This window comes from Ranitomeya imitator, chromosome 4 (assembly GCF_032444005.1).
Source record: "Ranitomeya imitator isolate aRanImi1 chromosome 4, aRanImi1.pri, whole genome shotgun sequence".
In the NCBI taxonomy this organism is placed as follows: domain Eukaryota; kingdom Metazoa; phylum Chordata; class Amphibia; order Anura; family Dendrobatidae; genus Ranitomeya; species Ranitomeya imitator.
In genome coordinates, this window is record NC_091285.1 from 674167406 (window position 1) to 674181480 (window position 14075).

General features: G+C 42.6%; 1 protein-coding gene across 1 annotated transcript in view; it reads left to right on the forward strand.

The window, feature by feature from the left end:
• LOC138677284 (complement C3-like) overlaps window positions 1–10415 on the forward strand; it is a 103005-nt gene extending 92590 nt beyond the window's left edge. The window contains exons 33-41 of the mRNA XM_069767315.1: window positions 3405–3456; window positions 3708–3795; window positions 4350–4439; window positions 4537–4642; window positions 4785–4874; window positions 7003–7086; window positions 7215–7298; window positions 9241–9379; window positions 10210–10415. Coding sequence (XP_069623416.1) covers window positions 3405–3456; window positions 3708–3795; window positions 4350–4439; window positions 4537–4642; window positions 4785–4874; window positions 7003–7086; window positions 7215–7298; window positions 9241–9379; window positions 10210–10351 — 875 coding nt within the window. The 3' untranslated portion in view covers window positions 10352–10415. The remainder of the gene's footprint in view (window positions 1–3404; window positions 3457–3707; window positions 3796–4349; window positions 4440–4536; window positions 4643–4784; window positions 4875–7002; window positions 7087–7214; window positions 7299–9240; window positions 9380–10209) is intronic.
• The last annotated feature ends 3660 nt before the right edge of the window (window positions 10416–14075 follow it).

Genomic DNA, 14075 nt, shown 5'->3' on the forward strand with positions numbered 1-14075 from the left:
CACTGCTGCCCGTGTACCCCTGGAACCAATTTAAAATTGCCTACAGCCATGTGTTATTATTTTAGGCCTTCGATGCCTGTCTGCGGTCACTCCTTCCACTAGGCCTCCACTGACCACACCACTGCTGTCCGTGTACCCCTGGAACCAATTTAAAATTGCCTACAGCCATGTGTTTTTATTTTAGGCCTTCGATGCCTGTCTGCGGTCCATTCTTTCAACTACTACTACACTGACCAGGGCACTGCTGGCCGTGTACCCCTGGAACCAACATCAGAAAATATAAAAATAAGTATTTTGCTTATAAAAAAGAAAATACTGGTGAGATATCAAATGCAGACATTTTAACATTAAAAACAAACACACAACTAAAATCTGGTACAGTACTAAAAATGGCCACCAGCTACAATTACTTTCTCCTGCAAGTAGTTAACTGAAAGTTTTTTTAAATTGAAAACACACATATGGCATCCACCGAGTGTTGTCCTGTCGCGTCTTCTTTATATTATTGCCGAGAAGATGCAAAATAATGAAAATAATAAAATCATTAATTACCAAAATAATAGAGAAAGTCAACACCACATTGCAAATAAACATTCATTACAAATAAAGAAGCAGGGCGCGTCCGAGGGTGAGTATATACCTAATAAGAATCTAATCACCCTCGGACGCGCAATGCTTATTTCCAACAGCCTTCCTTCCTAAGAATCATCCCTTCCGTGGTGTAGAGAGACGTTGTGTTACACTCCAAGGTGTTCCCCAGGTTGCCTTTCCTGAGCTTCGATCTACCGGCTCTCGTTTAGTAGTTGTTGGAAACTACGCTGCATTAGGCCTTCAAATTGGGTATGGGGTGTAGAGAGATGGTGTGTTCCACTCCAAGGTGTTCCCCAGGTTGCCTTTCCTGAGCTTCGATCTTCCGGCTCTCGTTTAGTAGTTCTTGGAAACTACACTGCATTAGGCCTTCAAATTGGGTATGGGGTGTAGAGAGAGGGTGTGTTACACTCCAAGGTGTTCCCCAGGTTGCCTTTCCTGAGCTTCGATATTCCGGCTCTCGTTTAGTAGTTGTCGGAAACTACGCTGCATTAGGCCTACAAATTGGGTATGGGGTGTAGAGAGAGGGTGTGTTACACTCCAAGGTGTTCCCCAGGTTGCCTTTCCTGAGCTTCGATCTTCATGCTCTCGTTTAGTAGTTGTCGGAAACTACGCTGCATTAGGCCTACAAATTGGGTATGGGGTGTAGAGAGAGGGTTTGTTACACTCCAAGGTGTTCCCCAGGTTGCCTTTCCTGAGCTTCGATCTTCCGGCTCTCGTTTAGTAGTTGTTGGAAACTACGCTGCATTAGGCCTTCAAATTGGGTATGGGGTGTAGCGAGAGGGTGTGTTACACTCCAAGGTGTTCCCCAGGTTGCCTTTCCTGAGCTTCGATCTTCCGGCTCTCGTTTAGTAGTTCTTGGAAACTACACTGCATTAGACCTTCAAATTGGGTATGGGGTGTAGAGAGAGGGTGTGTTACACTCTAAGGTGTTCCCCAGGTTTCCTTGCCATTGCTTCAGTCTTCCGACTCTCGTTTAGTAGTTGTAGAAAAGTACACTGCATTAGGCCATACAAAATGGGTATGGGGTGGAGAGAGATGGTGTGTTACACTCCAAGGTGTTCCCCAGGTTGCCTTTCCTGAGCTTCTATCTTCAGGCTCTCATTAAATTGTGGTTAAATGGAACAACTGCATTTGGCGTACTAGTTGGTTTGGGGCCTACTATCGGTGTCTGCCACTCCTTGCTGTTCTCCTCCACTGAACAAAGCTGTGCCGCCTGTTTACTACGGTTGCCAATTTTGAACTGCATTTCGACTACTTACTGATTTGGCCCTACTCTCTGTGTCAGCCTCTCATTCCAGTTGTCCTCCACTGCAATGCCCCCTGGTTATTCCTGTGTTACCAATTTTGAACTGCATTTAGCCCACTTTCTTCTTTGGGCCTATATCTGTGTTTCCACTTCATCGTGCCCATTGCCCAGCCAGTGATAGATGAGTCTGCTGGTACATTGACCCATAACGCAACATTCCCCGTGCACGCTACACAACAACATTGTGACCCTGCTGAAAGTCAGGTTGCTCTTCCCGCATACCATACCACCTTACACGGGGACAAAGAGGAAGGTGCAGATGAAAGTGCAGGTTCCTTCATCAGGTGGGGGGAGGAATACTAGTTGGCGACGTCACTGGCACAGGGCCTCTCATAGTACGCAAAAGTGTTGCTGCCGGTGGGAGGCGCCCCCGCCGTGCAAACACACCGCTGTACTTTGAGGGGCCCTGTGCCAGTGCCAATGCCAACGAGTGGGCCCCCCCTGCTTGCTCAGGTTCACAGCACTTGCAAAGTTGAAATACTTACCTCTCCCTGCTCCACTGCCGTGACGTGGTCCAGATTTCCTGGGCCCACTAATTACTTGAACCAGCCCTACCCCCCACAACTTTAGCCAAATGACCCCCAATTTCAAATGCCTTCCAATTATTATAAGGTAAATTACGCTTGACAAGCTTCATTAAGAAGAATGGATGGTTTTGACATTAAAATGGGCACTCTAGGTGTTTTCCTGGCCCCCACTCACTGCCGACTATGCTGCCCCATTGACTTGCATTGGGTTTCGTGTTTCGGTCGATCCCGACTTTACGTCATAATCGGCCGATTTCACTCGACCCGACTTTGGACATAGTCGGGTTTCGCAAAACCCGGCTCGACTCTAAAAATGTCAAGGTCGCTCAACTCTAGTCGGGTCGGATTTCATGAAACCCGACTTTGCCAAAAGTCGGCGACTTCTGAAAATGGCCGACCCGTTTCGCTCAACCCTAGTCTTAACCAGAAAAGATTGTATTCAAAAAAATAATCACACAAAGGGAGGAGTGGCAGGAAAATAAATATTATGGGCTATAACAGATGTTGATAGCTTTACAAAAATAATGATGACTGCTTGGTGGCAGCAGAAATACTCTAACCAGCATACAACAAATATAACTGGGAATTAGACTACAGTATTTTCTGGCAGAGAGATAACCCTGATATTAGCTGGAACAGCACCATTCTGTCAATTGGCTACAACATAATGGAATAATCTTTTACCTTAATGCAAGAATGGTTCAACTCTAGCGAAGTACGATTCACCTTAGAGAAGGATGGTTAATGTCTTGAAAAAATTAAATGAGCTCTGGAGAAGGATAGTTCACCTATACACAATGGTTAAACTCTAAAAAATGATGGCTCGACTTAGAGGCGTAATAATCATGGTCAGAGAGGATTTGACTGCGATAGGATAGGATAATTCCAGCCCTGCTACATCAGCTCAATGAGTTCAGGTGTACTTATACCATTTATATTAGTAAATACATTGATTGAGGTTTATTTTTTTTATTCTTCAGCACCAAGACCAGACGGGGCCTTGGGAACAGTGTCTATTACTATCTGCTTCAGGTTTGTCTTCATAGTTCTTAAAGGGCAAGGAAAATGCTCAGCATCAATGTATTCTGGCCTGTCTACCATAAGGGCGGGTCACGCCACTGCTATGGGTTCTGTGATGGGACGCCATTATAGCAATGTCCTGCAGCCACCACTAGGGGGCGATCACTTCTTGTAGGTTTGTGAGTCTCCGGCTATTAGATCCATCAGCTCCCAATGACCCATCGCCCACCATATGTGCAGTAGTGACACTCAGTATCTCTCAGGCACCTGAAACCGGTGGACGCCACAATGTCCATCCTAGACGTCTCCATGATGACCGGATTCTCTCCTGATATTGAAGATCTGAAGAAGGTGAGTGACGCCGAGGACAAAACACGGAGGGTAACGTGTCACTAAGCCCTATTAGTGCAATCCCACTTCAATTGTACCCACTTTGAGTCACTACTCGTCTTATACTCCAGTCACAGCCAAAGCTGCATGGTACAGCGCCACCATGTGGCCACTTGTGGTGTGCTAGCCCCATAGTTTTTTCCCGCGATGTCCTTTTTTTTTATTCTTTATCAGGTTTTTAGCTTAGTTCATCTTTAGTATTAAAGACCTGAAAATGGACACATTTGTCAAAAAGATGAAAACAGAGCAGATGCCATGTGACTGCCACTTCCTACTTGATTGGCGGCTGGACTGCAGACGTTGGAGGCGGGGCTGTAAACTGGAGGCAGGCTTTTGTTGATTAGATTGTGAGGCTCCTCCCAGATGACTCTCACTAAGCCTGAAGGTGTGGATGGCCTCCTTATTCTTGAAGCCCCTCGGAGCAGGAGAATTTATTTAACCCTCAAGTTTATTGTTCACGATTTGTGCAAAAATTGGGATGTTCCACTAAAATAAAATGTGTCTCCTCCCTTCAGCTCAAAAAAGGAGTGGACAGATACATCTCTGATTTTGAGATCAACAAAGGAGAATTTGATAGAGGCACGCTCATCATCTACCTGGACAAGGTGAGGAGAGGACCACAGCATGGGGAAATGATAAAGGTCCATCTCAGTAATTGTAAATAAGTCGCGTGAAGAACGTTCTCATGTCTTCTCCTGTAAGGTGTCTCATGTAGAGGAGGAATGTCTGAAGTTTAATGCTCATCAGTTCTTCAATGTGGAGCTTATCCAGCCGGCCTCAGTCTCCATCTATGACTATTACACACCAGGTACCTTCTCTAAGTTACTAGAACCCCTCACATTTTAGGCTGGGGACTAAGCTAAGTACTGAGGACCATCTGGAAAGACTACGTTCCGATTTGGTCAAAGCACATAGTCTTTCTAAAGTGTGTACTTGGTTTATTCTTGTAGAAAGTCGTTGTACCAAGTTCTACCACAAAGATGAAGGTGACAAGTTATTGAGTACGCTGTGCCAAGGAGACGTGTGTCGCTGCGCTCTGGGTGAGTCCTAATACCGGAAACCCATTGTAGAATGGTGTGACTTCTAGAGGGAATAAGGGGCATGAGCACTAGCATGCCCCTAGTAATCGAGGAAGCCGACCACGTGGTGGCCTGCTGTCCTGGGTGAGCTGTATGCCACACACAAGGAATGGCGTTAGGTTGTCTTATTCACACTACCCATTGCAAAAGGTATAAGTAACCCAATCAGTTACCTTCTAATCAATAACATCCTTTTTATAAGCTTCTACTTTCATATTATCAGTAACCACCTTCTTATCAGTCACCTCCTTCTTATCAGTCAACACCTTCTTATCAGTCACCTCCTTCTTATCAGTCACCACCTTCTTATCAGTAACCTCCTTCTTATCAGTCACCACCTTCTTATCAGTCACCTCCTTATCACTAACCACCTTCATATCAGTTACCTCCTTCTGATCAATAACCTCCTTCCTATAAGCAACCACTTTCATATTATCAGTAATCACCTTCTTATCAGTCACCTCCTTCTTATCAGTAACCACCTTCTTATCAGTCACCTCCTTCTTATCAGTGACCACCTTCTTATCAGTCACCTCCTTCTTATCAGTAACCACCTTCTTATCAGTCACCTCCTTATCAGTAACCACCTTCTTATTAGTCACCTCCTTCTTATCAGTCACCACCTTCTTATCAGTCACCTCCTTCTTATCACTAACCACCTTCATATTAGTTACCTCCTTCTGATCAATAACTTCCTTCCTATAAGCAACCACTTTCATATTATCAGTAACCACCTTCTTATCAGTTACCTCCTTCTTATCAGTCACCACCTTCTTATCAGTCACCTCCTTCTTATCAGTCACCACCTTCTTATCAGTCACCTCCTTCTTATCAGTAACCACCTTCTTATCAGTCACCTCCTTATCAGTAACCACCTTCTTATCAGTAACCTACTTCCTATCAGTCACATCTTTCTTATCAGTAACCACCTTCTTATCAGTCACCTTCTTATCAGTAACCATCTTCTTATCAGTCACATCCTTCTTATCACTAAACCCTATCTTATCTGTAATCTCCTCATCAGTAACTTCCTTCTCATCAGTAACCAAATTCTAGCCAGTCACCTCCTTCTTATCAGTCACATCCTTCTTATCAGTCACCTCCTTCTTATCAGTCACATCCTTCTTATCAGTCACCACCTTCTTATCAGTCACCTCCTTCTTATCACTAACCACCTTCATATCAGTTACCTCCTTCTGATCAATAACCTCCTTCCTATAAGCAACCACTTTCATCAGTAACCACCTTCTTATCAGTCACCTCCTTCTTATCAGTAACCTCCTTCTTATCAGTCACCTCCTTCTTCTCAGTAACCACCTTCTTATCAGTAACTACCTTCTTATCAGTAACCACCTTCCTATCAATCACCTCCTTCTTATCAGTCACCTCCTTCTTATCAGTCACCACCTTCTTATCAGTCACCTCCTTCATATAACTAACCACCTTCATATCAGTTACCTCCTTCTGATCAATAACTTCCTTCCTATAAGCAACCACTTTAATATTATCAGTAACCACCTTCTTATCAGTCACCTCCTACTTATGAGTAACCACCTTCTTATCAGTCACTTCCTTATCAGTAACCACCTTCTTATAAGTCACCTCCTAATCAGTGACCTGCTTCTTATCAGTCACCATCTTATCAGTAACCACCTTCCTATCAATCACCTCCTTCTTATCACTAAACCCTATCTTATCTGTAATCTCCTCATCAGTAACTTCCTTCTCATCAGTCACCTCCTTCTCATCAGTCACCTCCTTCTTGTCAGTCACCTCCTTCTTATCAGTCACCTCCTTCTTGTCAGTCACCTCCTTCTTATCAGTCACCTCCTTCTTGTCAGTCACCTCCTTCTTATCAGTCACCTCCTTCTTGTCAGTCACCTCCTTCTTATCAGTCACCTCCTTCCTATCAGTTCCCTCCTCCTTATCACTAACCACTTATCATTTTCCTATCAGTAACCACCTTCTTATCAACTGTCTTCTCTTTATATCCTCAAGACTCCTCTAGAGCTGCACCTCTAGTTTTACTTACCACAAAGACTCCATCAAAGCTAATTCTGTTGCACCTATTGATGTTTATGCCCTAAAGGGAATTGTGTGATGGCCCAACAGACAGAAAACTTCAGTGCATTAGATAGGATGAATAAAGCCTGCGAAGCCGGGATAGACCATGGTGAGTTGCTTGACCACAACACCTCATATTCAAGCTGAATTTAGTTCCCTAAGTCTCGCCATCTGTCCCTGCTGTACTTTTAGCTTGTGATGAGGGCTTTGATTGAACCCCATTTTTCCTCTTTGTAGCTTTCAAGGTGTCTCTCCTGGAGGCTCAGTATGGAAAGGACTATGACCGATATGTGATGTATATTTCTCAAGTCTTTAAGACAGGTAATACCATTTACTCCTTATTAAAGGGGGAGAGGACAATAGGTTGAGGTTTCTCCCCTGATATCCCCTATGTTACAGCTAAAATTTATAGCGGAACCTCTACAATGGCTGGAGACTTTGCTGCCCTATTATTTGTTCTCTTCTGAGCTCTTCTCAGCTGATTCTTGACAACAGATGGCAAAAGACCTTGTAAAAAGTCAAACGGTACAATTTTGTTTTTATTCATGCACCAAAGGAACAAATGCTTTTTTTGCCCAAAATACATACATTTAACCTAAAAAAATATTCTCTGAGGTGGACGACCCCTTTAAGCGACAACACGTCTAAATTTTTATAATAAGCAAGATATGTAGATGATCTCACTGGGATTTTACATTGTTTTCTGAAAGTTTCTGAATCAGTCTGCTTTGTAGAATTCTTGCAGAGAACTCGGGTGAATCTCCTTCTAATCTGCGTATTACTCAAGGACTGGTATTTTGTCCTACTGAAGATAGAGCATAAGGGGGGAGGCTCCTGCTGCAGGCAGATGTCTTAGAGTATGTGCACGCAGCATCTTTGTAGAAGCAGAAAATGCTTTAGGAAAACTCCGGCCATGTTTTCCATGTAGTGTCTTCTCTGATAACTTCTGTAGTGGCTTTGCCTTTGATTCCACGGCCTTGTAACCTCAACTTTACCATATACTGCAATGGAGAAGAAGCCATCAACTGAGCGTAGGCTGAAATCCTGGAACAACCAAAAATGTTCAAATGATGTAAAATATATAAATAAATTTATATATAATTTTAAAAATAACTTTTAAGTCAGCCCATTTTTCAGTTCCCAAATAAACAAATAAGAACACAGTATTTGTTATTTTTGGATCCATAAGTCCGATCTACAAAAAGTCCGATCTGCAAATTCAGAAAGGGAACATTGAAACATCAGAATTTGTGGAATTTCGATTCCTCACAAAATGACAATAAAAAGAGATCAAAACGTAATATGGTGGCAAAGAAGAGAAAAATCAACATAAAAATAAAAAAGCAAAGCGCGGAGAACAAGCGATCAACCGAGCGCAGGCTCAAATTCCTAGGACGAATACAAACGTACAAATTATGCAAAAAATATATATGTGTATTTCCTCACTAACTGAAAATAAAACAGATCAAAATATAATATAATATGGTAGCAAAGAAGAGAAAAATCAGCATAAAAATAAAAAAGCAAAGCGCGGAGAACAAGCGATCTATTTCCTCACTAAATGAAAATAAAACAGATCAAAATATAATATGGTAGCAAAGAAGAGAAAAATCAACATAAAAATAAAAAAGCAAAGCGCGGAGAACAAGCGATCAACTGAGCGCAGGCTCAAATTCCAAGGACGAATACAAATGTACAAATTATACTATATATATATATATATATATATATTTTTTTTTATAATTTATACATATATATATATATATATATATATATATATATATATATTTGTATTTGGTATACTTGGTATTGTCTAATTCATAAAAGTCCCACCTGCAAATCTCACAAAAATACAATAACCAGAGATCAAAACTTAACATTATTTCTCAGATCTGCTTTACAACATAATGAACATTGTTGAAACAAATCCTGAAAAACAATGACGGAATTACATTTTTTTTTTTCAAAATATCACTGAAATTGCAATATTTTTCCTAATTTTTCAATACGTTATATGGTAAAATGAATGATGCCATTAAAAAGTGCAACCAATCCTAGTAAATTAAACAAGCTCTCGTATGGCTGTGATGTTGGAGAAATAAAAAGGACCCAAACTACGTCACATTGTCCCTTATCTCAGATTGCCTTATTGATCAGATTTTTCTTAAACTAGGGGAGAAATTACTTAAAATATAGAGGGAACACGCAGCAATCAATGTGTCGGTGTAAAAGTCATGTTTTTTTTTTTCTTCAATTGACACAGGAACAGACGCAGCTGCTCAGGGGAACAAACGCGATTTCATCAGTCACAAAAAGTGTCGGGAGACTTTAAAATTGAAGGAAGGACTCGATTACTTGATATTTGGAAAGTCCAGGGATCTTTGGCACGCGGATACCCAGAGGTAGGTGGAAGCGCAGGAGAGTACGTATGCAAGAGAATAGGCAGGGGGGACAACTTCCAAATTAAAATCTCCATCACTTCGCTCCTTATCCCACTTCGCAGTATTAATCCGATGATTTGTTCGACTAAAATTTGCACAAAAATTTCAGACATGAATGAATGAAATCACTCCAGTGGGTGACTGAAGTACGATTGCACCAAATTTTGTGATTTTTTTTTTTGAAGGAGGAGCAAATAATGAATCGAAAAAAATCTGGAAATCCTAAAACTCCATTCACAATGGCGAACTAAAAAAAAAAGCAAAAATAAAAACAAAAAAACAGGTGAACAAATAGAAAAAGCACCAATTAAATTGAGAATAAGACACAAATTTGAAATGAACAAGGAAAAAATCTAAAAACAAAAAAAAAGCCAAAAAGGGCTCAATTATAATAATGAGTTGGACACATGGACTTTAGATAAATGAGCAAAAGAAACTGCTGCGGTAAAGGACATAAAGTCATCGGTCACTTAACATTCCGGTGCTCAGATGGGCATGTAGCCACTTTTGTATTTAAAGGGTAATGTCACTCCTTGTGTTGAGTTCCAAGCCGGCGTGAGGAGGCCTATAGCCATGCAATGCTCCTCTGGGGAATAAACTATGCAAATATGCTCTTGTAGTTAGGAATGTGGCGGTGTCAACCTGTTCCTGAAAAATATAATTTTTTTTCCCCATGTACACTCTTCCACCATCACTATGTACAGTAAGTTTCCAACCATGACCACATTCGGTATTAGCATAGATCGAATGAGACATCATATTTTCATCATATTTTTTTACTCGCTCCTTAGCTACTCCTATGTAATTGGAAGCGACACCTGGATCGAGTGGTGGCCGAATGACAGACAGTGCCAGGAACCTGAGTATGAAGATCTCTGTGAAATGTTCTATAAAGTATCGGAAGAACTTGAGTTGTTTGGTTGCCCCGACTGAAGACGTTGAATATCGGCAGACACTTTCCTTTACTCCTATCCTATGACACCTATAATCAAACATCGCCCTAAAATCTTTCTTTTTTTGCAGTTTTCATCCCTGTCTCTTTCTTATAATGTGGTCCACAACATTCAGTCATACTTTTGCTTGAGTGAAAATAACCTATAGCTTTACTCCAGGAGATGGACAATCTCGCGAGGTGTGTCTCCGGTTAGATTGTGAGCGTCCCTACACTGTGATGTAAACCGTTTCCAATGCGGAAGGTGCTGGATCTTAAGTGTTATGTTAACTCCTTTATTGCCACCTCATTTGTCAATAACTCCATTAGTTGCTCATCATACAAATTGTCAACCATGGCAGGCAACTTCTGATCTGCCAAAGACAGCAACCTCTCTATTACTATCACTAATTACCTCCTCTTCCTCTGTACTACTATCATTTTTTACCTCATCTTTCTCTGTACTACTATCACTAATCATCTCTTCCTCTGTAATGCTATAATCACCTCTTCTTCTTCTGTACTACTATCACTGGTCACATCCTCTGTACTATCACTGGTCACCTCCTCTTCCTCTGTAATGCTATCACTAATCACCTCCTCTTCCTCTGTACTACTATCACTGATCACATCCTCTTCCTCTGTACTACTATCACTGGTCACCTCCTCTTCCTCTGTACTGCTATCACTAATCACATCCTCTTCCTCTGTACTACTATCACTGGTCACCTCCTCTTCCTCTGTACTACTATCACTGGTCACCTCCTCTTCCTCTGTACTACTATCACTGGTCACCTCCTCTTCCTCTGTACTACTATCACTGATCACATCCTCTTCCTCTGTACTACTATCACTGGTCACCTCCTCTTCCTCTGTACTACTATCACTGGTCACCTCCTCTTCCTCTGTACTACTATCACTGGTCACATCCTCTTCCTCTGTACTACTATCACTGATCACATCCTCTTCCTCTGTACTACTATCACTGGTCACCTCCTCTTCCTCTGTACTACTATCACTGGTCACCTCCTCTTCCTCTGTACTACTATCACTGGTCACCTCCTCTTCCTCTGTACTACTATCACTGGTCACCTCCTCTTCCTCTGTACTGCTATCACTAATCACATCCTCTTCCTCTGTACTGCTATCACTAATCACATCCTCTTCCTCTGTACTACTATCACTGGTCACCTCCTCTTCCTCTGTACTACTATCACTGGTCACCTCCTCTTCCTCTGTACTACTATCACTGGTCACCTCCTCTTCCTCTGTACTACTATCACTGGTCACATCCTCTTCCTCTGTACTACTATCACTGGTCACCTCCTCTTCCTCTGTACTACTATCACTGGTCACCTCCTCTTCCTCTGTACTACTATCACTGGTCACATCCTCTTCCTCTGTACTACTATCACTGGTCACCTCCTCTTCCTCTGTACTACTATCACTGGTCACATCCTCTTCCTCTGTACTACTATCACTGGTCACATCCTCTTCCTCTGTACTACTATCACTGGTCACATCCTCTTCCTCTGTACTACTATCACTGGTCACCTCCTCTTCCTCTGTACTACTATCACTGGTCACCTCCTCTTCCTCTGTACTACTATCACTGGTCACCTCCTCTTCCTCTGTACTACTATCACTGGTCACATCCTCTTCCTCTGTACTACTATCACTGGTCACCTCCTCTTCCTCTGTACTGCTATCACTAATCACATCCTCTTCCTCTGTACTGCTATCACTAATCACATCCTCTTCCTCTGTACTACTATCACTGGTCACCTCCTCTTCCTCTGTACTACTATCACTGGTCACCTCCTCTTCCTCTGTACTACTATCACTGGTCACCTCCTCTTCCTCTGTACTACTATCACTGGTCACATCCTCTTCCTCTGTACTACTATCACTGGTCACCTCCTCTTCCTCTGTACTACTATCACTGGTCACCTCCTCTTCCTCTGTACTACTATCACTGGTCACATCCTCTTCCTCTGTACTACTATCACTGGTCACCTCCTCTTCCTCTGTACTACTATCACTGGTCACCTCCTCTTCCTCTGTACTACTATCACTGGTCACATCCTCTTCCTCTGTACTACTATCACTGGTCACCTCCTCTTCCTCTGTACTACTATCACTGGTCACATCCTCTTCCTCTGTACTACTATCACTGGTCACATCCTCTTCCTCTGTACTACTATCACTGGTCACATCCTCTTCCTCTGTACTACTATCACTGGTCACCTCCTCTTCCTCTGTACTACTATCACTGGTCACCTCCTCTTCCTCTGTACTACTATCACTGGTCACATCCTCTTCCTCTGTACTACTATCACTGGTCACCTCCTCTTCCTCTGTACTACTATCACTGGTCACATCCTCTTCCTCTGTACTACTATCACTGGTCACATCCTCTTCCTCTGTACTACTATCACTGGTCACATCCTCTTCCTCTGTACTACTATCACTGGTCACCTCCTCTTCCTCTGTACTACTATCACTGGTCACCTCCTCTTCCTCTGTACTACTATCACTGGTCACCTCCTCTTCCTCTGTACTACTATCACTGGTCACATCCTCTTCCTCTGTACTACTATCACTGGTCACCTCCTCTTCCTCTGTACTGCTATCACTAATCACATCCTCTTCCTCTGTACTGCTATCACTAATCACATCCTCTTCCTCTGTACTACTATCACTGGTCACCTCCTCTTCCTCTGTACTACTATCACTGGTCACCTCCTCTTCCTCTGTACTACTATCACTGGTCACCTCCTCTTCCTCTGTACTACTATCACTGGTCACATCCTCTTCCTCTGTACTACTATCACTGGTCACATCCTCTTCCTCTGTACTACTATCACTGGTCACCTCCTCTTCCTCTGTACTACTATCACTGGTCACCTCCTCTTCCTCTGTACTACTATCACTGGTCACCTCCTCTTCCTCTGTACTACTATCACTGGTCACATCCTCTTCCTCTGTACTACTATCACTGGTCACCTCCTCTTCCTCTGTACTGCTATCACTAATCACATCCTCTTCCTCTGTACTGCTATCACTAATCACATCCTCTTCCTCTGTACTACTATCACTGGTCACCTCCTCTTCCTCTGTACTACTATCACTGGTCACCTCCTCTTCCTCTGTACTACTATCACTGGTCACCTCCTCTTCCTCTGTACTACTATCACTGGTCACATCCTCTTCCTCTGTACTACTATCACTTGTCACCTCCTCTTCCTCTGTACTACTATCACTGGTCACCTCCTCTTCCTCTGTACTACTATCACTGGTCACATCCTCTTCCTCTGTACTACTATCACTGGTCACATCCTCTTCCTCTGTACTACTATCACTGGTCACCTCCTCTTCCTCAATACTACTATCACTGGTCGCATCCTCTTCCTCTGTACTACAATCACTAATTATCTCCTCTGTACTGTCAATAATCCCATCATTTTCCTCTGTACTATCACTAATCAACTCCTCTTCCTCTGTACTAGCACTAATCCCCTCCTCTTCCTCTGTACTATCACTAATCACCTCCTCTTCCTCTGTACTCTCATTAATCACCTCTTCTTCCTCTGTACTAACACGTATCCCCCTCCTCTTCCTCTGTACTACTATGAGCAATCACCTCTTCTTCCTCTGTACTATAACTAATCACCCACAAATCATAAACATGTGCACTAAGCATAAGTCTAAAAATGGTCTGAAAGC